Source organism: Mauremys mutica, chromosome 16 (genome assembly GCF_020497125.1).
Source record: "Mauremys mutica isolate MM-2020 ecotype Southern chromosome 16, ASM2049712v1, whole genome shotgun sequence".
NCBI lineage: Eukaryota > Metazoa > Chordata > Testudines > Geoemydidae > Mauremys > Mauremys mutica.
The window spans coordinates 18341798-18366917 of NC_059087.1; the positions used below are offsets into that span (position 1 = coordinate 18341798).

The following is a 25120-nucleotide window of genomic DNA, read 5'->3' on the forward strand; positions in this document are numbered from 1 at the left end:
CAGCCCTCTGCCCCTCTTGGTGAGCCCTGATGTGGGGCAGAGGAAGAACCCAGCATTCACACTTCTGGGCTGAAGGAAGGGAAAACTGGAGAGTGCGTTGCACACACCTTTCTTTGGCACTAGCTTTAAGACAGTTTTAAAAGCCTCTTCCTTTATGCTGTTGGGGTTGGGCTGTTTAGTATTTTCCATTTTTTACTGTCTTTATTATTGCTGCTGCTGTGTTGTATTTTATTTACTGTACATCATCTTCCATGGAAACACCTGTGGAAAGAGGAAATGTTACTGAATAAATCCATCTGATTCTCTGAGCCACAAATACTCCCTCTTTGGGTACCCTTACAGGAGTGGGGGGGGAGAGACCTGCAGTTCCAGCATAGACCAGGAACTATCATATACCCCACTGATACCAGACAAGATGTGCTGAGTAGCCCCACCACAAAATACACTAGTAGCACAGCTAGTTCAGGTGCCATCATCCTGTTGGCTTCCCCTCTGTAGCTATACATTCCTACTTTCTCCAGGAAGAATGAAATCTGTGAGTCGTATAGCTAATGCTAACCAACACAACAATTTGATGTGCTTTATAGCCTTTTCCCAAGTCTCCAAAAATGGCTGCTCCCCAACTCCATCTCTCCCCAGCTGGCTTCTCAATTTTCAGTAGACTCTCTAATGCGCATTGTTGGCACAATCCTTTCTGGGAGTACTACCCAACTCCATTCTGTTTGTATTTGTGCCCCTTAGTTCCTCTCTGCATTGGACATGTCCCCAAGTGACTGAGACTTGGCAAATCTAAATCTTCAGGAAATGCTGTTCCTCTTTCCTGAAAAGCTTTAAGTCTTACAGCAAACTTGTAGAGTCCTGTCAAACTCAGGCAATTTGAAAGGGTGAAATTTCAAACTGTTATGAGAGATTTTAAAAGTCTCATTAAAACATACAGAATAAATTCCTTTGAGTGGCATAGAATGAATCCACCAAATAATAATGATTTCATCAAATATTTTGCCTTTCTGTAGTGCCTTTTGTTCCAAGAACTCAAAGAACTTTACTAACATTAGGTAATGAGTTAAATCATGCTACACCCTTGGCAACTAATTTAGTACCTACCTCATTGGGGTGTTGTGAGAAATAATTACTTTGTAAAATGCTTTGAAGGTTAAAATGCTATATAAATGTTAAGTGTTATGATTACTTTATTCTAATATTAGGCATTTAGGGATGATTATATCCATTTTGCTGATGGGGGAAATGAAGCACAGAGAGAGGTTAAGCAAAAGGAGCAGGTTGACTCAGGCCTGGTCTACACTAGGACTTTAATTCGAATTTAGCAGCGTTAATTCGAACTAACCGCTCAACCGTCCACACCAGGAAGCCATTTAAGTCGAACTAGAGGGCTCTTTAGTTCGAATTCGGTACTCCACCCCGACAGGTGGAGTAACGCTAAATTCGACATGGCTAGCTCGAATTAGGCTAGGTGTGGATGCAAATCGAACTTAGTAGCTCCGGGAGCTATCCCACAGTGCACCACTCTGTTGACGCTCTGGACAGCAGTCGGAGCTTGGATTCTCTGACCAGCCACACAGGAAATGACCCGGGAAAATTTGAATTCATTTTCCTGTCTGGGCACTTTGAATCTGACGTCCTGGCTGGACATCGGGGCGAGCTCCGCAGCACCTGCAACGATGCAGAGCTCTCCAGCAGAGGAGTCCAGCCAATCCAAGAATAGAAAGAGGTCCCCAGCATGGACAGACCGGGAAGTCCTGGATCTGATCGGTGTGTGGGGCGAGGAGTCTGTGCTGTCGGAGCTGCGCTCCAGCAAGCGGAATGCAAAGACCTTCGAGAAGGTCTCCAAAGCAATGATAGAGAAAGGATACAGCCGGGATGCAATGCAGTGCCGCGTGAAAATCAAGGACCTGAGACAAGGCTACCAAAAAGTCAGAGTGGCAAACGGACGCTCCGGAGCCCGGCCCCAGACATGCCGCTTCTACGAGGCACTGCATGCCATTCTAGGTGGGTCTGCCACCACTGCCCCACCAGTGACCGTGGACTCAGTGGATGGCATAGTGAACCTGGACAGTTCCTCCTCGATGTTCGCCGATGGGGAAGATGAGGAAGGGTCTGTGGAGGACGGCGCAGGCGACAGCGAACACAAAACCGCTTTCCCTGACAGCCAGGATCTCTTCATCACCCTCACAGAGATCCCCTACCAACCCTCCCCGGCCGTTAACCCGGACTCTGAATCAGGGGAAGGATCAGGCGGTAAGTGCTATAAACATGTAAACATTTATTTTTTATAAAACAGGTATAAAAAAAATAGAAATGCTATATATAAAATTTTCAGTGAAAAACTATACGAAAAGTAGGTCCACACATATAGGGATTGAACAATAATCCTCCAGGGACAATTCAAGAAAGGTCTCATTTAGGTCCTCGAAAAGCCTCCGCAGGAGGTTCCTGGGGAGAGGTGCCTTGTTGGGTGCTCCGTGGAAGCACACTCTTCCGCGCCAGGACATCCTTATGTAGATGGGAATCATCGCCTCCACAAGCATGGCCGCATATGGTCCTGGTCTCTGCAGGGCTTCTCTTAGCATCCGCTCTTTGTGACTCCGAGGGACCCGCATCAGGGTGATCTCGTTCATGAAATGCTGCATCTAATTAGGGCAATTAGTGTATTGTTACTGTTGTGAATGGTTGACTTTTACTTTGCATAACAATGACCCTCGCTTAACAGCCACGTGTTGTAGGCCACATAGGAAAAGCATACATTGATCTTTCCCGTGCACTGGCGGGAGTGGCTGGAAAAGGGTCAGAGTATATGATTTCCAGATTGCCTTTAGCGGGAGGGCACAGCTATCCATTAACTGATAAGCAGAATATACTGTAAGGCTTACCAGGACTGTCTGCTAGACGGATTCAGCTGTCTCTGCCCACTTGTCCGCTCTCCTGTGCAATGCCGCAGCCAATGAGAGCGTATTCCGAAATCTCGAACTTGTCCTGAGATCTCGTGAGACTTGTTGCCCTGTATGGTCTTGTTCAGAGAAACTGACTAGACTGTGTTCACTGTTCGCAAACATGTATCTGTTCAAGGAAATCAGTTACTTTTCCCATCACACAGCTTCGGCTCTTTCCCGGACTGCCCCGGCATCCCCCTCGCAGAGGCTGGCGCAGATTAGGCGGCGAAAGAAAAAGACTAGGGACGAGATGTTTGCGGAACTGATGGCCTGCTCCAGAGCCGAGGCGGCAGAGCAGAGACAGTGGAGGGAGACCCTATGTCAACAGCATCGCACACACATCGAACGGGAGGATAGCTGGCGGCAGGAAGACCAGCAGGCGACTCAAACGCTGCTTGGCCTAATGAGGGAGCAAACGGACACGCTCCGGCGCCTTGTTGATGTTCTGCAGGACCGCAGGCAGGAGGACAGAGCCCCCCTGCATTGTATCTGCAACCGCCCTCCCCCGCCAAGAAGTCCTGCCCCCCCCTCACCCAAAAGTACAAGACGGAGGGGCGGTAGGGGCCGTGAGAACTGTCACTGCACCACTGCATAGCGCTAATGTACCACACACCTCTCACGCTATACATTTGTAGAAGTGCTTCCCTTACAGGCTCACCCAGTCCCAAATCCAAGTTTCATCCCCCCACTGTGTATTAGATTATTAAAAGCTGTTTGCTGTTATTCACTGTTTCGGTCACGTCTTTCGTGTCAGAGGATTTTTTTGTGTATGGGGGGGGGAGGGGATTTATAATTGCACGGTATAGCCTACATTACCAGGGTACAGACTTGGGGGCATGATCAACTGCAGGGCACACACACACTGCAGTCAGTAGGCACCAGGGTCACTCTGTGTGATGTATGCTGCCCCGGGTCATTCTGTGATGTGTATGCTTGTCCAGGGTCCTAGCGCCTGCCACCCCCTTAATGTTAAGGCACGCTGCCCTTACCATGCACTTCCACCGTAGCAACGAGCCTCTCCGCTGCCCTGAGCCCCAACAAGAGCCCTCATCCACGGACAGATACTCACCCTTCCCCCACACCCCTCACCCCTTCCTACGCCCAAACCCGCAGCCCACTGCCGTCATCCAAACCCCTATCCAAAGAAGGCACCACTCACCCCTTCCTGCAAACCCACCCCTTCCTGCAATCCCTCCCCTTCATGCACAACCACTTGCAACCGTCCCCCACCCCAGAGACCTATGTAGGAGCAGGAGGATGTCATTCCTCTATGGAACAAGCGGTCTGTACATCAGTGCACACCGTGCCCAGCACAGTATGCGTCCATGTTTCAACACCTGAACAGAAATGCAAAGTAAAACAAAGATTTATTAATAATGAGCGTAACAATTAATTTGCTTTAAAACGTGCTTTGGAAGTGGGGGAAACTTGGAGAACGGGGTATGTAACCGCAGATCGAAATCGACACATACAGACACAGGCCCAGGGTCAGTTTCTCTTGAAAGCAAGTGGAGAGTCATAGGTTACCTGCTCTCCGAGGAAACTTGCTTTCAAAGCCTCCCGGATACACAGCGCTTCCCGCTGGGATATTCTCTCGGCACGGGTGTCTGGCTGAGCGTAAACTGCAGCCAGGCGATTTGCCTCAACCTCCCATCCGGACAAAAAGGTCTCGCCCTTACTCTCACAGAGATTGTGTAGCACACAGCAAGCAGCAATAACTACGGGGATATTCTTTTCGCTGATGTCCGAGCGAGTCAGTAAGCTCCGCCATCTCCCCTTGAGACGTCCGAAAGCACACTCCACCACCATTCTGCACTTGCTCAGCCGGTAGTTGAAGAGTTCCTTCTCTCTGTCCAAGGCGCCTGTATAGGGCTTCATGAGCCAGGGCATTAGCGGGTAGGCTGGGTCCCCGAGGATCACTGTAGGCATCTGCACATCCCCAACCGTTAGTTTGTGGTCCGGGAAGAAAGTACCTGCCTGGAGGCGTTTAAACAGACCAGAGTTCCTGAACACACGCGCGTCATGAACCTTGCCCGCCCACCCAACGAAGATGTTGGTAAAACGTCCCCTATGGTCTACCAGTGCTTGCAGCACCATTGAAAAGTAGCCCTTTCGGTTAATGTACTCGCTGGCCTGGTGGGCTGGTGCCAGGGTAGGGATGTGAGTCCCATCTATAGCTCCACCGCAGTTTGGGAATCCCATCGCGGCGAAGCCATCTATGATGTCCTGGACGTTTCCGAGAGTCACTACCTTTGAGAGAAGTTGCTCAACGATTGCGTGGGCTACTTGAATCACAGCAACCCCCACGGTAGATTTGCCCACGCCAAAGTGGTTCGCTACTGACCGGTAGCTGTCTGGCGTTGCAAGTTTCCAGAGGGCTATGGCCACTCGCTTCTGCACACTCAGGGCTGCTCGCATCCGGGTGTCCTGGCGCTTCAGGGCAGGGGACAGCAAGTCACAGAGTTCAAGGAAAGTGCCCTTACGCATCCTGAAGTTTCGCAGCCACTGTGATTCATCCCAGACCTGCAGCACTATGCGGTCCCACCAGTCCGTGCTTGTTTCCCGGGCCCAGAATCGCCGTTCCACACCATGAACTTGACCCATTGCCACCATGATCTCCACGGCGCGGCGTACCCTGCTTTGTGAGAGGTCTGCGCCACTCTGTGAATTCCTGTCCTCACCGCGCTGCCGGAGCCTCCTCGCCCGATTTCTCATCAGCTGGCTGTGGAAGAGGTGGACGATAAGGTGCGAGGAGTTGACAACGGCCATAAGTGCAGTGATGATCGCAGCGGGCTCCATGCTCGCAGTGCTGTGGCGTCCGCGCTGTAACCGACCAGAGAAGGGCGCGAACAGATTTCCCGCTGGAGCTTTCAGGGAGGGAGGGCGTGATTGACGGTTCAATGACAACAGTTACCCAAAAGCACCCTCGACACATTTTTCCCCCAGGAGGCATTGGGAGCTCTACCCAGGATTCCAATGGGCAGCGGGGACTGCGGGAACTGTGGGATAGCTTCCCACAGTGCACTGCTTCCAAAGTCGACGCCAGCCCCGTTACTGTGGACTCAGAAATTCGAATTAGTGTATTTACTGTGGATACACAAATTCGACTTCATAAGGTCGAATCCACAAATTCGACTTAAGTAGATTCGAAATAGTCTTGTAGTGTAGACAAGGCCTCAGAGAGGTAACTGTATGTGTAGAGCAATTGCAGCTGTGCCTAGCAGGTACACAGTGGGAGAAAGCTGAATATTGCTCAGGAAAGAAAGGAGAAAAGGCAGATGAGATGGAAAAGCTGCAGAGTCTCTCTGATAAGGGGGGAGGGATAGCTCAGTGGTTTGAGCAGTGGCCTGCTAAACTCAGGGTTGTGAGTTCAATCCTTGAGGAGGCCACTTAGAGATCTGGGGCAAAAATTGGTCCTGCTAGTGAAGGCAGGGGGCTGGACTCAATGACCTTTCAAGGTCCCTTCCAGTTCTAGGAGATTGGTATGTCTCCAATTATTACCTTTTTTAAGAGTTCCTGATGTACTACTGAAGTTGGATGTTGGTGCTAAAGGTTTAAGAACATTGACATTTGATTAAAAAGGGCTAGTTGAAGTCTTACTGTACTTAATTTGGCAATTGATCTTTGATTATCAGCAGGTAAGTATGCCCAGTGGTCTGTGATGGGATGTTAGATGGGGTGGGATCTGAGTTACTACAGAGAATTCTTTCCTGGGTGCTGGCTGGTGAGTCTTGCCCACATGCTCAGGGTTTAACTGATCGCCATATTTGGGGTCGGGAAGGAATTTTCCTCCAGGGCAGATTGGCAGAGGCCCTGGAGGTTTTTCGCCTTCCTCTGCAGCATGGGGCACGGGTCACTTGCTGGAGGATTCTCTGCAGCTTGAGGTCTTCAAACCACAATTTGAGGACTTCAATAACTCAGACATAAGTTAGGGGTTTGTTACAGGAGTGGGTGGGTGAGATTCTGTGGCCTGCATTGTGTAGGAGGTCAGACTAGATTATCATAATGGTCCCTTCTGACCTTAAAGTCTATGAAACCTGAAATATCCAAATCTGATACAATACTGACTGGGGAGAATAGCAATTATTATGTGTCTTCCAGTCCTGTAAATATGTGACACATCAACCATTTCAAACACTATCTTCATTTCTTCTCTGCCAAAACTCTTAATCACACCTGGGCTGTATAGTTCTTCAAAGAAGACACCATAAATCCCTATTCTTTAAACTTCAGTTTTTCCAAAATACAACTGCTCAGATCCCCACCTGTTGCTGGAAAAAGAAATCCACCATCTTCTTCAACATGAAGTCCTAAAAGCACTACATGAAAACTGAGCCATCATCTGCAATTCTGATCCACGCCCTTCATGGCTGGTAAAACAGAGACAAAAAAGGATGTGACTCTTACTAACGGAGATAGTCAGCACTTCCTTTGTAGAGGAAAAGCTATCACCCATGCTATAGTAAGCTATAGTCCATCCATTCTTAAGAAACCATTGTTCATTGCAGTTGACTTCCCAAATAACCACCTGATATCTAAATCCCTTTTCTAGCCAGATGATTGAGAAGCTTGCAAAGAACTGTGTACATTCCACCTACCAACTGCCAATATCCTGCATACCCCTAAAATCAGGTTTCAGACTGAACACAGAACAGATACAGTGGTGATCACACTGGTGGATGATCTCTTGTCTGTGGACAAGGCCTGTGTAACAGTGGCCGTGCTGCTGGATCTCTCCAGGACATTTGTTATTATCAGTCATGAAATGCTGCTGTATCATCTCAGAGATGTGGCAGGGGTTTCCTCCCGCAGGGAACTGCTCCTTTGCCTCCAGAGCCTGTACCACCATTCTTCCACATGTAATGAGACCAGGACCCTCAACTGTCCTGAATTTGCAGCATGTTCTGCATTTGGCTAATGTGATCCCTGCTTTTGTGACCTTCAGGCTTGATTACTGCAATATGTTATACCCAAGAATGAAACTTATGACTTAAACAAAAACAAGAGAAAACATCTCCAAGAAATTAAAAATGCATGATTGAGTTTACTTGGCAATGAATACTGTCCAGAGCACGGGTTTCAGTCCTTATCTTCCAAATCCTCCAAGGGCCTACGCTAAACTACCTTGAGGGCCTCTTCATGCTCAAAGATCATGATCTCCCATGACAGTTCCATTGTTGCAGGATAGATAACTCATCCTTGAGAGGAAATAAAGTTTTCTCAGCAACTGCCCACAACAGCAACTCAGTCCCAGAGGATATGATATTAGACATATCTTACATCTCATTAGACAAATATAAAACCCATATATTTGATTAAGCTTTCTCATAAAAACAGAACAAACACAAAAACCCATGCTAACCTGGGGTTAGGGTAGGGGGGTGGAGCAGAGAGAAAGAAATCCTTTATTATGTTTACTTGTAGAATTTGTATATGCTTAAATAGAAATTCAGTTAAAGGCTCTATCTCTAATCTAGTACTGTGACATTCATTTCCAATAACTACTACTAATAGGATAAAACATTTACAAAAATCCATTTTCCATGTCCCAAACCATTTTATATGCCTTTCAATTGCAACTGTTAAAAGAATAAAATGGATAAAAGAATGAAGACATACTTAAACTTTTTTCATTTGAAATTCTTCACCCTACGTTCCCATAAATTTGCTGACAAATGCTGTTTTTCTATGTGTTGTCTTATCTCTTCAGTTGTTTTCTAATAGTAAGCATTTTTAAGCAATGAATTATGTATTGAGGTGGTTATTGTGACTTTTACTCTCTGATTTGAGGATTTAATACAAATGTATAAACTTGTTTTTTCTCCCTCTGTCTTTCCTTCTGTGATTTGTGTGTAATGTACATTGTCATATTAATTCTGTCTTAGGCAGATGCTTTCTATGTTATGGAACATTTCTTAAAGCATTCATGAAAAAAGTAAATAAAGTCTCCCAGCCCCTCTCCCTCCAGAAAAAAGATTCACAAAGCTCTCCATCCTGAGAAAAAGGCTGGATGTGTTAACTTAATTGGTATTACTTGTGTGTATAACACTAACATGAACAGATGCACAAAACCCCTCATACAGAGGTTTCTCAAGCTTTTAGATAACGTGGGCCATGTCTTAATGGAGAGATTGACTCACGGACCACTATTCCTCCCATTCACACCAGTCGCCTGCCCTTCCATTCATGGTCATATAACACCCTTGTCACAACTGCAGTAATTGCTTACATGGAAAAACAATATTTGAAAATATGAAATATATTTTTAGCTTCCTTTTAATGTGATTTACCAGCTGGAAACAAGGAAAGCCTGCACCTGGTGACCAGCCTGTTCTGCACAGACCAGCAGTTGAAGACTGAGAACTGTTGCTCTAAGAGCTAGCAAGATTTCAGCTAATACATTACATGGGATCCACATATACACAGTTTCCCCAAAGCTAGGAAACAAGCTAAAACACCTTTTCTTCAAATACATTTATGCTGGATAAGGTGAATGAAGCATAACTTTGTTGAAAACATTTTTGAAAAATGTCCTCAAAACCTAGTCTTGTGAATTGTTTTATATATAGAGAGAGATATATAGAGAGAGAGATTAAAAAAACAATTCACAAGACTAGGTTTTGAGGACATTTTATATATGTTTTAACAGAGATATACCCAATTTACACTGGCTGGCATGACAGTTTTTGCAGAAACTATGTTTAAAAATGGTTGGTTGACACAGGAAACTAGTGTACAGAATACAAAGCTTTGGTGATGTAAACTTGTACAAAGTATTAAAATCAATGTGCTATGAAGCTTTACTATATATATATATATATATAGCATCAGTGTCTAGATGCCCCAATCAGGAATTGGGGTCCTATTGTGCTAGGCACTGTACATACATATAATGAAAAGACAGGATCTACTGAACTGAACAGAGGCCAAGAGTACATCCATATCCGAATAAGCTACAGAGTTTGATGGTTCTAAAAAGTAGCATGACATGTCTTGCAAGCTATTTCATAATATCATAAAACAGATAACTTTATGGCTAATGTTATTCTCTACATGTTGTGCCTGTTCTTTAGTTCCTGTTCCTCTCTGATGGAAGTTTGATTATACTTTAGTTCTAATCATAGGAATACAGTATGCCATAGCAGGTGTACACATAATCTCAATTCTAGTAATTGCTTTATATTCTGGAGATGAGGCCTAATTTGAGCATTTGCTACAGGTGCCATCTATTTCATGAGCAACTAGTTTGTGACTATGTGTACCAGTGCCCTCTACTGGAGGTTTTATGTTTTTGTCTTTTGCTTTTTAATATTTCTTTTTCTTTCCAAAACTAAGATTTATACACAACAGAACCTATTCCAAAAGCAGCATGTTGTGCCAAATCTGAATTTGGTCCACCATCAATCATAAGATAATAATATAAACAATACATCAAAAGAAACTCTTATGTGTAAGATAATAAAATTACAGAGTAGATGAACAAGAAATATTAATCATAAACTACAAACAATGGGAAACAGAAAGAAAACCCAACAAACAAATGTCCCATAAATTCTTCATTTTTATCAGTCAACTGAAAGGAATCCCACTGGCTAGACCCATGTCAACGTCCATCAGTTCCTTCTACTCTCTTTTCTCTGACTCTAACTCATCAGGAAGTTGGCATCAGTTTGGCCCCATCTACAGTGGTATTTTACATTTTATAGAAATCATATTTAAACTTTATTTAAAGTAAACAAGCAAAATATTTTAACATGGTTTAGCCAACCAGCCTGGGAAGGGACAACCTATTTTAAAACTCTATTTGAAAACATGATCTAGCCTAGCATAGACCAGTGGTTCTCAAACTTTTGTACTAGTGACTCCTTTCACATAGCAAGCCTCTGAGTGTGACCCCCCTAAAAAATTAAAACCACTTTTTTATATATTTAACACCATTATAAATGCTGGAGGCAAAGCCGGGTTTGGAGTGGAGGTTGACAGCTTGCGACCCCCCCATGTAATAACCTGGTGACCCGCTGAGGGGTCCCGACCCCCAGTTTGAGAACCCCTGGCATAGACTGTATTCTAGAGAGCAGCAGATCTCCAGGCCCACATTCTCCCCTGATTTCAGGCTGCTTTGCACAGCTGACTCCAGCAGAATTAGCTGAATGGTGGCACAGAGCTGGTATAAGCACTTCTTCACTCCCACCATAGCTGGGGCATTTCTGCGCTAGTTGCTGTGATGACCCTTTGGAGTCATTTGCAAGCAGCATAAACTTATGACAGGAGACTGGACTGGTGCACAGACATCCCAAGAATGAGAGTGTGGCTTAATGTCACCTTAGCACTCTTCTTTCCCGAGTTGCGCTGTGCATTCCTCAGTTGTAGCCAAGGATCTATTTTTAAAAATGTGTTTGCCAGCTCCATCCACAGTAGCTTAGACAAACTGTATTTCAACTGAGTTGGTCTGAATCAGGCCAAACCGGTCAAGCAATATGGTTCCTCACCCAGATGGAGCCTAAAGGGTGGCTACAAATCTGAAACATGGATCTCGACTCTTCCCTTCCTTGTGTTCTGCTGGGAATGAGAAGGGTCACGCATCTTACTAAAAGAACAGGAGTACTTGTGAATACAGACTAACACGGCTGCTACTCTGAAACTCATCTTACAGTCTCTCTTCTATTGCTATACCTTACTTTAAAAGTTTATTTGCACGAGGAAAGCAACCCATTACCAACAATCTAAGGCCCTGATCATAGATTTGCCCACACAGATTTATCCACATGCTTAACTTTACACTTGTGAGTATTCCCACTGAGCTCACTGGAACCACTCATATGCTTAAACCCATCCATAACTCTTGGCAAGATCAGGGTCACTGTCAATAATGGGTCTTCCTGAACCAATGTTGCAAATGGTTTGACTGCTAGTATAGATAGGGCAAATCTGTTTTCAGCATCATTACAAAAACTGACAGATACTTTCAGAACCAAGTGTCCCTACTATATGAGCACTTAAACCATTTTCAGTACTAGTTCAGAGTGACCTATTGATAAACATTGTCAGCAATGATCACTTTCCTAATGCAGAGGGAGTTCTAGTAGCTGCTGCCATTACCTTGTTTTGAACAATAATGGCGTGTGTGAATGACCTTTTCAAAAGCAATACATTCTGATTCATGAGGGGAAAGAGGATGGAGCATTCTTAAACAGCAGTTCCCAAATGTGGTCCTCTGAGCACGGTTGCTCTGAGGAGCTTTCACCAGCTGGTAACATAGTTGCTCTTGTCCTTGTTTCCAACTGGCTGTACATGAATTCAGGTCCTTCAGTGCAAAAGAGTGGAAATCTGTAATACTTCCAGATGCCTGGCATAAAGACAGCTAAAAAAGTACACAAATATTTTCCCAACAAAATTGCTGCATTTGCAACAGGGAATTTAAGGCCATGTCTACACTATCAATTTGTGTCAACAAAAGTGATGTCGATACCCATAAGTTGACATAATAAAAATCACAATTTTGTGTTCACACTTGCTCCCTCTATTGGCAGACCGCATCCACAGTGGGGGCACCATCATCGACAGTGTGAGCAATGCACTGTGGGTACCTATCCCACAGTCCTTCCGTCACTAGGTGTTATGGGATGACGGAGCGGATCGTGGTGTATCTGGGGACAGTGCTAAATGTCCCGTGATGCATTGCTTTCTGTCCTAGCACTCCATGGGCTTCCGGCTTTCTTTTGCAGCATTTTTTCAACAGCCCTTCTTTGCTGTGAACCCCAGCATCTCTGTGAGAAGGGATGGATCCCACACTGCTCTCCTATGCTCTGTTAACTGTCATGAAGACATCGTGGATGGCAGTGCAGTTAATCGTGAAGTTCCTACCTGAAGAAGCCTTGCAGGTGCCTGACCTGATAGGAGCAATTTTAGATTGCTTTTGGCATTCATAGAGCAGGTGCATAGGGTAGGCTATCACTTTTGGGCTTGTGAAACAAGCACTGAATAGTGGGATCGTATAATCATGCAGGTGTGGGATGACGAGCAGCGGCTACAGAACTTTTAGATGAGGAAAGCCACCTTCCTCGAACTGTGCGCGGAGTTGGCCCTAGACCTGCAGTGCAAGGACACCAGAATGAGAATTGCCCTCTCAGCAGAGAAGCGTGTAGCAATTGCTGTGTGGAAGCTGGCAACTCCAGACTGCTATCAGTCAGTCGCAAATCAATTTGGAGTGGGGAAGTCAACCCTTGGAGATGCGTTAATGCAAGCGTACAGGGCAATAAATCACATCCTGCAACGAAGGACTGTGACTCTGGGAAACGTGCGTGAAATAGTGGACGGCTTTGCAGAAATGGGTTTCCCTAACTGTGGAGGGGAGATAGATGGCACACATCTTCCAATTTTGGCACCAGACCACCTTGCGACGGAGTACATCACTAGGAAGGGGTACTTCTCCATAGTGTTGCAGGCACTTGTGGATCACTGTGGGTGTTTCGCTGACATCAACATGGGGTGGTCTGGGAAGGTGCATGACGCACGTATGCAGGGCCGGCTCCAGCACCAGCATTCCAAGCTGATGCTTGGGGCGGCATTCTGCAAGGGGCGGCAGTCCCTGTGTTTTCACCCCAAGGCAGCGCACTTAATTGCCGCTGCGGACAGTGGGGGCAGTCCGTGCGCCTTTAGGGCAGCAGGCACATTTCCGCGGAGGCGGCAATTCGCCAGCAGCTTCTATGTTTAGCTGTCTGCGGTGGCTTCAGCTAAACATAGAAGCTGCTGCCGAATTGCCGCCGCCGCGGAAACGCGCCTGCCGCCATAAGGGCACAGGGACTGCCCCTGCTGTCCATCAGCAATTCGGCTGCTGCTTGGGGCGGCTAAAACTGTAGAGCCAGCCCTGCACTCATGTTCAGGAACACCAGCCTGTACAGAAAGCTGCAAGCAGGGATTTTCTTTCCTAACCAGAAGATTACACTGGAGGGTGTTGAAATGCCCATAGTGATCCTGGGGGATCCTGCGTAACCCTTACAGCCATGGCTCATGAAACCTTACATGGGACACCTGGACATCTTGAAGAAAAAATAATAAAGATGATTTACCATTATAAAAGTTTGCTTTTATTGCACAAGAAACTAACTTCGTCCTCCGGGTTAGGTCCTCTTTCCGCCACCTCCGTGCCCTATGAAGTATACAGGCGGCTCTAGGTGATGGAGGTAAGGTCATCACCAAAGATAGCATCCAGCTCCTTATAGAACGGGCAGGTCTTAAGTGAAACACCTGAGGGACAGTTTGCCTCCCTCGTATTATGGTACACCTGCTTCAGCTCCTTTATCTTCGCTCTGCACTGCAGCGTGTCCTGATCATAGCCCTTTTCATATAAGCCTTGCGAAATTAAAGCGATGAAATGAAACGTGGTGTCTGCACTTGAACTTTGTCAACAAAAATGTAGAGGAAAAACACATAACTCTCTCGTAAGGGTGGATGTATTTTGTCTCTAAAACCGGGCATTTTCCTCAATAAAAGTCGCTTCACTGTTTGGATCAACAAATGGCAGTTTTGGCGACAAAGTGGAGACAAGGCCTTCATGATGGTAATGGGAGAAAAGGTGATTCCTATAATCAGGAATGGGAAGACTGCCAGTGAGATACATCTTGTATTACAAAGTGGGCCATGCCATTGCAATGTTTGACAACCCCTGCTCTGAATGCAATGCAGCAATTCCTCTGGGGTTTTAGCAGATGGCATCTTTAACTTGCACAGTTTTTGCTGTCTCAAGGGATTGTTGTATTAGTGGGAAGAGTAGCAGGCTCTCATTTTTGGAAGATAATCTTGATTTGGTAAAGAATGCTTTATGCTTAATTGCGCATGCAGTCTAATTCGTGCTGCTGCCTGTGTAAACACTACACATAGGGTGACCATATAGCAAGTGTGAAAAATCGGGAGAGAGGGTGGGGGGTAATAGGCACCTGTGTAAGAAAACGCCCCAAATATCGGGACTGTCCCTATAAAATTGGGACATCTGGTCACCCTATCTACACACAACAGGAGAAATGCATGCACTGGGGATATGGGGAGCGGGGTTAACTAGGGCACACTGACGCCAACTCTGATGACTGCCAATGTGCTGAATGTCAACACCCGCTCCCGGGGCTGGGGGAAGGCCGGGACAGGGGGATGGAGGCGGGGGGGGGGGGAGGGGGCGAAGGGGGCGGCTGCCCCGCTCGGGAAGCCGTTAGTTAGCGCCTAGCTCGAGGGGCCCGAGCCCCGCTCTGAGGGGGCTGCGCGCGCGCGGGCGGCGGTTGGCGGCCGTTCCCCGCCGGCCCTGCCCCGACGCCGCGTCTCCCCTGGGCCATGACCCGGGACAGCCCGGGCGGGGGCCCGCCCCCAGGGGGGCGGCTGTCTCCCCGCAAGGCCCCGGCGCCGCCCGCCGGCAGCCCGGCCCAGCACGACGAGCACAAGCGGGAGCTGGAGGCGCTGCGGGCCGAGCTGGACGGGGAGCGGCTGCGCTCGCAGGAGAGCCGGCGCCGCTTCGCCGCCGAGGCCCGCGAGCTGCGGGAGGCGGCCGAGCGCGACCGCCAGCTGCTGGCCGACCAGCTCCGCTCCAAGTGGGAGCAGCAGCGGGCCCGGGAGCTGCACCAGCTGCGGGAGCTGAGCCTGCGGGAGCGGGAGGCCGAGATCCGCCAGCTCCTCCGCTGGAAGGACGCCGAGCTGCGCCAGGCCCAGGAGCTGCTCCAGCGGGAGCGGGACGCCGCCGTGCGGCAGGCCCGGGACCTGCAGCGGCAGCTGGCCGAGGAGCTGGTGAGCCGGGGCTACAGCAGCACCCGGGGCTGCCCCGCGGGGCTGAGCAGCGAGTGCCGCGGCAAGCTGCAGGAGGTGCTGGGCAAGCTGCGCTGGGAGACCGATGGCGACCAGGCCGCCCGCATCCGCCACCTCAGGGCCGAGCTGGAGCTGGAGCGGAGCCTCTTCCTCAAGTACATCCTGGAGCGGTTCGAGGGCGAGCAGCAGCCCGCCGGCTCCCCGCACAGGGTCCGGCACGGCCCGCAGCCCCGCCTCAGCAGGAGCCTCCTGGAAGGGCCGAGGCCCCGCTCCTTGGAAAGCCTCATCGCCGCCGCCGCCTCCCCGGATGGGGGAGCCGCCAGGTCTCGCTCGCTGGACAGCAGCCTGGCCAAGCCCGAGTCTTCGCAGGCAGGGGACCAGGCCCCGCTGGAGGGGAGCCCCGCGCAGAGCCCCTGCCCGGGGCAGCAGCCGGCCCAAAAGGCCTTGGAAGAAGATGCCCACCCGCAGGAAGGAGCTGCCAAGGAGCTCCCCGTGAAGCCCACCAGTAAGGAGGGGCCCCTGGAGTGCTTGGACTCGCCTCCTGAAGGGAAGATGGGCAGCTGGGGGTCTGCAGGAGAGGGTGGCACCCAGGCAGTGGGACAGCAGCAGGACTGGCTCTCCGGCAGCAGTTACAGCCAGCTGGTGAAGCACAACACCGACCTGCTAAGTGCCCTGGAGGATCTAGAGCGGCGATGCACAGCCCTTAAGGAAGAGAACGGCCTTCTGAGGAGGAGCAGCTTCCCCGAGATGCAGGAGAAGGTGAAGCGGCTCAAGAGGAAAAATGCAGATCTGGCCATCATTGCCAAGCGATTGGAAGAGAGAGCCGGGAAACTCCAGGAGTCCAGCCTCAAGGTGGTCAATGCCCCAATGCCAGTATCCCTGAAAGGCTCCAGTGTGGAACTGTGCAAAAAAGCATTTGCCCGGCAGCGGGCTAAAGACCTGAGCGAACAAGCTAGCATCCTTCTGGCCAAAGATAAACAGATAGAAGCCTTGCAGAGAGAGTGTTGGGAGCTGCAGGCCAAACTGGCCACAGGCAAGGAGGGCTCATGCTGGCTCAATTTAAGTGACTTTGATCGTTTGTTGCGGGAGTCTCAGAAAGAAGTGTTACAATTACAGAGACAGATCACACTGAAGAACCTGAAAGAGTCTCTACAGTCGTCCAAAATGGGTCCAGACATTTCTTCTCCAGCTGCTACCATGTGCCTAATACAGAAAACACTTGCACCAAACACTGATGCAAGCTTAGATGGTTCATCTTTGCCAAAACAGACACCACCAGGACCAATCACTTTGCCAAAGGATATTAAGCCAGTAGTACTAGCTTTGGGAAATGTGTCTGAGGAACATGAAAACATCCCTTTAAAAACAGACCCAGATAGCAAAAATCAAATACAGCATTTGGAAGTAGAGCTTAGTAAGAAATTTAAGCAGTGTGAAAACCTTGAACAAGAAATGGAGAAAAAACAGAAAAAATGTAAAGAGTTGGAAATGCAGCTTCAGGAGGTGCTGACTGAAAATGCCAGAATGGCTGAGGAAAATGCTCAACTCAGTGAGAAAACTAAATGGACAGAAAAGGTTGAAGCTGAAAATGCTGACCTGAAAGTGAAATTAATGGGCGTGACAGAGGAGTGGAATTCTGCTGTCCAGTTGACCAAAGGACTTCAAACCAAGGTGGAGGATTTAGAGCATGTACTGAAGGACATGAAAGAAATGGCAGAGAGAAGGCAACAGCTGGAGGTTGACCATGAGGAAACACTGTTTGCACTGCAGAAGAAAGAAGAGGAGGTCAAATATTTGCAGCAGGCCCAGGTAGAAACAAAAAGGGAACATGAAGAGGTAGTACAGCTATTAGAAGCCCAGGTGAGAGAACTGGAGAATCAGTATCACAGTCAAACTGAACATTTTAATCTTCTGTCTCAGGAACTCGAACGATTACAAATAAAAAATTCTGACCTTGTGACTTCAGACTTGCCACACGCTACGTGCTGTTCCTCAGAAGATTGCCATGCTCTTCAGTGCAGCAAGAATATTAATGATGTAGACTTTGTATCCACTCCTGCTGCTTTTAAGAAGCAAAGCAAGAAACTGGAGGTCCAGTCAAACTCCTCAAAATCAGAATCCACACAGTACAGTCCTAAGTCCTGCCCCACTCCAGAGAGGGATAGTGCAAGTGAGATGGATGAATTGGAGACAGACAAATTTTCCCTAATCTTGGAGCCTGAGAGACAAGGTCCTGCAAAACTTCAAGTGTTTTTAGCTCGATACAGCTATGATCCCTTTGATGGTCCTAATAAGAACCCTGAGGCAGAGCTTCCACTGACAGCTGGAGAATACATTTATATCTATGGCGAGATGGATGAGGATGGCTTCTTCGAAGGAGAGCTGATGGATGGCAGAAGAGGGCTGGTTCCCTCTAATTTGATAGAAGAAGTTTCAGATGATGACCTCATGACCTTTGTGCCTCCAAAGACAAGTGACCTCTCCCATACTTCAGATAATGAAATGAGTTTCCTCAGCAGAAGTGCTAGTAGTGGAGAAAAGAGTGATTGCCATGATGAAGAAATCAGTGTCAATCTATTGCCTAATAGATTAGAAGGAGACATGGAAATGCCTGATCATACAGCGGTGCCTTATCCCAGAAATTTGACTCTAATCAAATTGTTTGCAAGAAGTGTTGTTATAGGCTGGGAGTCACCACTCATGCCAGCTGGCTGGGGAGATGTGCAGAGCTATAACATATATGTAGATACAGAACTTTGCCAAAATGTGAGGTCTGGTTGTCAGACTCAAGCAGCAATTGAGAATCTGGATTTAAAGATTAAGGCATATCGGATCTCGGTACAAAGTGTGACAGAGAAGGGAAACTCGGATAAGATGCAATGCACCTTCCTTGTAGGGCAAGGTTTCCATATAGCACCAGCACTTCTGAAACTTAGGAGCATCACTGCCACTTCAGCAGAAGTCACCTGGTTACCAAGCAATAGCAACTACACTCATGCAGTGTACCTTAATGAGAAGGAATGTGATGTGACAAAGGCAGGGATCTACTGGTACACTTTCCATAACCTGCAGCCCAACACTCAATACAATGCAAAAGTGGAAACACAGACTCAGAAGACGGTATGGGATTTGCCTCAAGAGAAATGGGAGCAGAAATCAGCAATGATTAAGTTCATTACTCCATCAGCAGGACCACCTGATGCTCCACTTGATGTCCAAGTACAGCCTGATCCCTCAGCAGGCATTCTAGTTATCAGCTGGCTACCAGTGACAATTGATGCAGCAGGATCATCCAATGGGGTACGAGTTACTGGTTATGCTGTGTATGTCAATGGACAAAGAGTAACAGAAGTTATATCTCCAACAGCTGGGAGTGCCATAGTAGAACTGTCCCAGTTAGAGATGCTACAAAGGTCTCAGAAGGTTTCTGTGAGAACTGTCTCCCCCAGTGGAGAGTCAGTTGATTCTGTGCCAGCTCTGATTCCCTCAGCCATGTTGAATGTTCCCAGTTGTTGTTCATCATCAAAGTCTATGTCTACCAGCCTGACCTCTGAATTACCCTATGGGGAATTCATAGACTCTCAGCATGTGAAAATCCCTTTGAAGCATTGCACATCTTCACCCTCTTCAGAGATGTTCATGGCCAGTCAGGATAACAAATTCACCATTCACTTCACCTCCAACTGTGGAGACTCAGTAGCTTCTCTGCCAGCAAGCATCCCCCCACACCAGTTGTTCTCCTCTCAGAGTTCTTCCTTGATACATGAGCTTGCAATGTGCAACATTGGTGATAACATAGGAAGAGATAAAGATGATAAATGTTTAAAGTCTTATCAGCAGACAGGAGTCAGTGTGCAGCCTTCAGGCCTTGTCTTTCCAACTAGATGGTGTGAAGAATCAGTCAATTCCAGGATGTCAGCATTAAAAGAACTTGCTGAAGACAGCCAGAGAAAGAGGATAAAAAAGCTCTTTGTTACTAAAAAAGCTGTGCTTGAAAATCAAACGGACACTAGCAACATGAAAATGTCTGTGATCACCCACTCTGTGCACTCTGACGACAAGTCTGTGAAAGATTCAACCACTCAAGATATTGAGGGATATGAGAGCTGTTTGAGTTCTGGGCCTCAGCTGTGTTCTAGTCAGCTTGAATTGGAGGACAGTTACAGAGACATAGGTATACCTAATATCTGTGTTCAGGAAGTCCCATATATTTCCACGGAGAAGAAACAGATGAAAGAATTATCCAAAGAAGTCCCCAGCCTAGGGATGTCTAGAGGTGAAATACAGGAAGACCAAACATCAAGAATAGGACACTGGCAATTGAATCCTGTTGGTGACCACAGCCACAGTTCTGATCTTTCAGATATTTTGGAAGAGGAAGAAGAGGACCTGGATTTAGACATGCAGGAAGAGAATAGAATAAAGGTGGTTGGTAATGATTCCAGGCTATCAGAGCTTCCAGAGTTTCCCATGCAGTGGGCTCAAAACAGAAAAATGAGCAAGATTTTAAGAATAGGCCAAGCAGGGACATCTTCATTTTCCAAAGCAGGCCCTCTGAGAAGCTTCATCTCAGAGGAAATAGTTAATGATGATTCAGTAAGGATATTTGTGGCCCTTTTTGACTACGATCCCATATCTATGTCACCTAATCTTGATGCAGCTGAAGAGGAGCTCCCATTTAAAAAGGGGCAGATTCTAAAGGTGGTTGGTGATAAAGATGCTGATGGCTTTTACAGAGGTGAATATGCAGGAAGGGTAGGGTATATTCCCTATAATATGGTGTCTGAAGTGCAGGTGGAGAGTAATGAAATGAAACAGCACCTGTTAAAACAAGGTTCCATTACTGATGAAAAATCTGCGATCAACTTAGTGGAGGTGGATACAAAGAATAACAATAAGTCTCACACGGAACATAGCTGGCAGGATAGCAAGGCTGAACAGCTTACTTCTAAGACAATGGTGGCTGTCTTTGACTACAACCCAAGGGAGAACTCATTACATGTAGATGTGGAAAGTGAGCTGACATTTAATGCTGGAGACATCATTACAGTATTTGGGTCTGTGGATGATGATGGATTCTACTATGGGGAGTTAAATGGACAGAGAGGCCTTATCCCATCTGACTTTGTAAAAGCTATCTCTGGGGATGAAGAGTAAAAGAGGATTCATTTAAAAGACACCTCTGCAGAGAGTTATAGAAGAAGGAAAATAATCTGATATATCAATTAAAAAAAAGCACAAAATATAGATGAAAAATTTAATCTTTAGCGAGATCTAGCATTAAAAACTATCCATGAAAATGCCTCCTACAAAATGTATATTTTTAAGAATTGAACAGCTAGACAATTCATATGTACTTGAATCTCTGCTCATATGAGAATAATAGTATGAACTATTTGCAGAATAGATTTTTAGTTGTAAAACAAACAGGGTAACTTTAAATTTGTTACTAAGACCTGTAAGAAAGTTAGAAGTGAATTTTAAATATTTTCCTGTAGGGATTATGAAAAGAGTGCTTTGCAGAGATAAAAGTGAATTTCACATACAGTTTAAAACATTGTACGGCCTTAATCTTTTTTTCTTTTTAATGGAGGAGATGTATATGTTTTCTCTATGTTGGTACTTAATGGATCAACTTCTACCATTTTCTACAGTACATACAGTAATGGTGTGCAATGGCTGTTAAAAGCATGCCAGATAGTATTTTTCTTAAGGAGTAGGTGAACTTCGACTACTTTTTAGCATGTCTTTCTCTACACAAATAACTGATTCATTAGCCCCCTTCTCCTCTTCTTCACTGAGAGTTGCCGTTCAAAGAGAGGAAGATGTTCCAAATGTGTAGAATGCTACAGTGACTGTGGGCAGAATGTTCCAATAGCTGACACAGAGCAAAACAAAAATATTTAAGGGTAGACACCTATCTAGTACAGTGTCCAAATGATTTCCAGCTCTGAACTGAATATAAACCCTGTTTCATTCTAGATTTTGATTTTAAGGAAGACACTGGTTTCCCTCTAGCCCAGGGGTGGGCAAACCACGGCCCACGGGCCGGATCCGACCCCTCAGGGCTTTGGATCCGGCCTGTGGGATTGTCCCCCATGGTGCTGCAGGCCCCACACCGGTCTCAGAAGCGGCCAGCACCACTTCTCTGCAGCCCCCCAGGGGCGGGGGGGCAGAGGGCTCCATGTGTTGCTCTTGCCGCCAGGCACTGCCTCCCGCAGCTCCCATTGGTTGGGAACGGGGAACCATGGCCAATGGGAGCTTTGGGGGAGGTACCTGGAGGCGCGGCAAGGGCAGCGCATGCGGAGCCCTCCACCCCCTCTTCCCCCAGGGGCCACAGCGCTTTCCGGAACGGCGCAGCGTGGGGCCAGGGCAGGCGTGAAGGGAGCCTACCCTGGCCCCGGTTCGCACCACTGCCACCCCAGAGCCGCTTTAGGTAAGTGGCACGGGCCGGAGCCCGAACCCCTCCTGCACCCCGTCCCCCAATTCCCTGTCCTAAGCCCTCTGCCTGCACCTCCTGCACCCCTACCCCCTGCCCTGAGCCCCCTCTCGCACTCGGCACCCCTCCTGCACGCCAACCCCCTTCCGAGCTCCCTCATATGCCCTGCACCCCTCCTCTGCCCCAATCCCTTGCCCTGAGCCCCTTCCTGCACACCACACCCCTCCCACATCCCATACTCCCTCTTGCACCCCAACCCCCGCCCCGGCCCTGCATACAATTTCCCCACCCAGATGTGGCTCTCGGCCCAAAAAGTTTGCCCACCCCTGCTCTAGCCAGTTGCTCCCATTAAAGCTTGTATTATCTAGGAGAAACTTAACAGCTGCATGTGCTTTAATACTGTGGTGTCTTTGTGTGATTTACACTGAAATTTCTCTTTCTGAGTGGGAGGTCTGTAATACTTCAACGTTTGTTGAAAAGAATATGCCCTCTCCGGCTGCCATTGAAGTCAGTAGGAGTTTTTCAGTTGACTTCAAGGAGAGCTGGATTGTGTCCACTGGTTGCACTTCATTGTCTCATATCTCAGGGGTTACTAACATAGACATCTGTCCTATAAATATTCATTTGTGCCTAGGATCACATAAGGCATGCTCCACATAGGAGTCAATACCAGAAGCGTTCTTGCACGAAGGGCTGTGTTAAATAGCTTTTGCACACTGCAAGGCTTACATTTGCTGCAGAGAATACTCATTCCAATGACAGGCTTTAAGAGGAAGGATTCTGTTGGGTTAATGTTAGGTTCCCAATCTGAAGATGACTCCATTCAGGCACTGGAGTCCGCTTGCACAAACTTACTCTCAGGAACAGGGTGTCCTTTTGTGCAGTTTGTATTGAAAATGGAAGGGTCGGTTTCTGTCCTTTAACTTATTTAAATATTTTACTTCACTTATTTATGGAGATATTAAACTGTTTTACTTGTTTACTTATTTAAATATTTTATTTGTTTACATATCTAAATACTTGTTTTACTATTGTATGATTCAGAGTATGACTACAGAAACTATGAAGAGTGACTCAAAGCTCTTGAAGTAGGATCAAAGCTGTATATGTAGATGAGTTTGAAAACAGGAGAGTTTGCAGATGTATTCTTTGTGTTATGATGTTACTTGTTAGACCTATGGGAAGTTTCTGTCTTTTATACCAATGTTAATTTTCTTGCATATTTCACTTTAATTGTCTTAAGAAAGCAATTTGTTTCATTTTGAAATTTCAGTTTTAAAAGTGATATCCATAGGTGCTGGTGATACATTTTTATTTTAAAAAAAATTATAATAAAGCTTATTTATTATTTTCTGGGTATTTGCCTCTGTTCTTCATTGACACTTAGAGTGGTGTTATGAACTTGCAACATTTTGATTAAATTTTTTTTGACTTCTCTTGTTTGGTTTTCCCATTTTATTCCGTGTCTAAACAATATATCAATCACTTTGAAGCCTAATGAATTTTCAGATTTAAGACCCTGATTTTGGGTTGTGGCAGAATTGACCTTGGTTTATCCCTAATGGTAGAGATGGTACCTTTATGCCACCTTTGCACCTCCTGGATTCTGGGCAGCTGAGGGCTGGTTTTGTCCCAGAGACAAGTAATTGCCCAGTAGCCTAGAATAAACAGAGCACAGATTGTTCCAGCCGTGCCTCCTTCTGTTGTGCACCCTTCTGTGATTTCAGATAGTATTTCTTTCTAACATTCATTTATTTTCTAGATTTAAATGAGCATGCATGGTGGCAACAAATACTTGTTATGAGAAAATTGTCACCCATGCAGAAAACAGCAGTATATGCTAATTATTAATTTATATAAATAATTATATGGTACCACTAGATGGCAGCAGAGCCCACGGTATCAGATTATAGTGCAGGGGTAGGCAACCTATGGCACGGGTGCCGAAGGCAGCACGGGAGCTGATTTTCAGTGGCACTCACACTGCCCGGGTCCTGGCCACCGGTCCGGGGGGCTCTGCATTTTAATTTAATTTTAAATGAAGCTTCTTAAACCTTTTAAAAGCCTTATTTACTTTACATACAACAATAGTTTAGTTATATATTATAGACATAGAAAGAGACCTTCTAAAAACTGGCACGCGAAACCTTAAATTAGAGTGAATAAATGAAGACTCGGCACGCCACTTCTGAAAGGTTGCCGACCCCTGCTATAGTGTATGGTCCTGTTAGCTAAAGGACATGGTCAGTTTAAACATCACATTTTTTTCTAAGATGTTGGTGACACCTTTAGATTATTTTTAAAAAGAACTGTTAACACTGAATTTACTTTTAACTATTTATGCTGTTTATTTTTTGCATTCCTCATGGCTGAGACAATGAAAATAGAGTAGTCAGATTTGCTTTGGTTATGAATACTGCAAGTGAAGGTTTGGGTTTTTTAATTTTTTTAAATTAATGGAAGCATTCCTGTTAGTCTTAAATTTGGAAAAGCTTATTTAAAAATATTTAAATTTGGGACCAAACTTGACCTGACAGCATCCCTTCAAACTGTGAATGACTGAGGCCCCAATCCTACAAACACGCATGATTTTGTTCTTAACTCTGAGCACAAGCTGTCCCATGGAAGTAAATGGTATTACTCAGATGTTTCATGTTAAGCTTGTGAATAAGTGTTTGCAGGACTGACACCTGTTTTCATTGTTTGATGAAAGGATGCTCTGAGAACCTTTAGGCAACCCTACGTTCGGATAGTTGTCAACAATGAACCTGCATTATTTAGATATTCTGCATTACAGAGCATCTGCAAGATGGGAAGAGGAGTTTGAAGGTTTGAAACATCATTTAGTGCTTGGCTTCCTTTCACTCACCTTTAGTACATGTTGAGAATTTTTATTTCACTGAACTTTTCTCAAGTTAGAAAAGAAAAATATTTTTTATTTACATTT

General features: G+C 46.3%; 1 protein-coding gene across 1 annotated transcript; it reads left to right on the forward strand.

The window, feature by feature from the left end:
* The first annotated feature begins 15238 nt into the window (after positions 1–15238).
* Positions 15239–21872, forward strand: LOC123351147 (peripheral-type benzodiazepine receptor-associated protein 1-like). The gene has a single exon (XM_044990352.1). It carries the CDS (start codon positions 15270–15272, stop codon positions 20889–20891), a length of 5622 nt encoding a protein of 1873 aa, XP_044846287.1. The 5' UTR covers positions 15239–15269; the 3' UTR covers positions 20892–21872.
* The last annotated feature ends 3248 nt before the right edge of the window (positions 21873–25120 follow it).

Bases quoted from the DNA above. Each gene is read 5' to 3' on its own strand.
- LOC123351147 (XM_044990352.1), top strand. From the start codon at position 15,270: ATGACCCGGGACAGCCCGGGCGGGGGCCCGCCCCCAGGGGGGCGGCTG.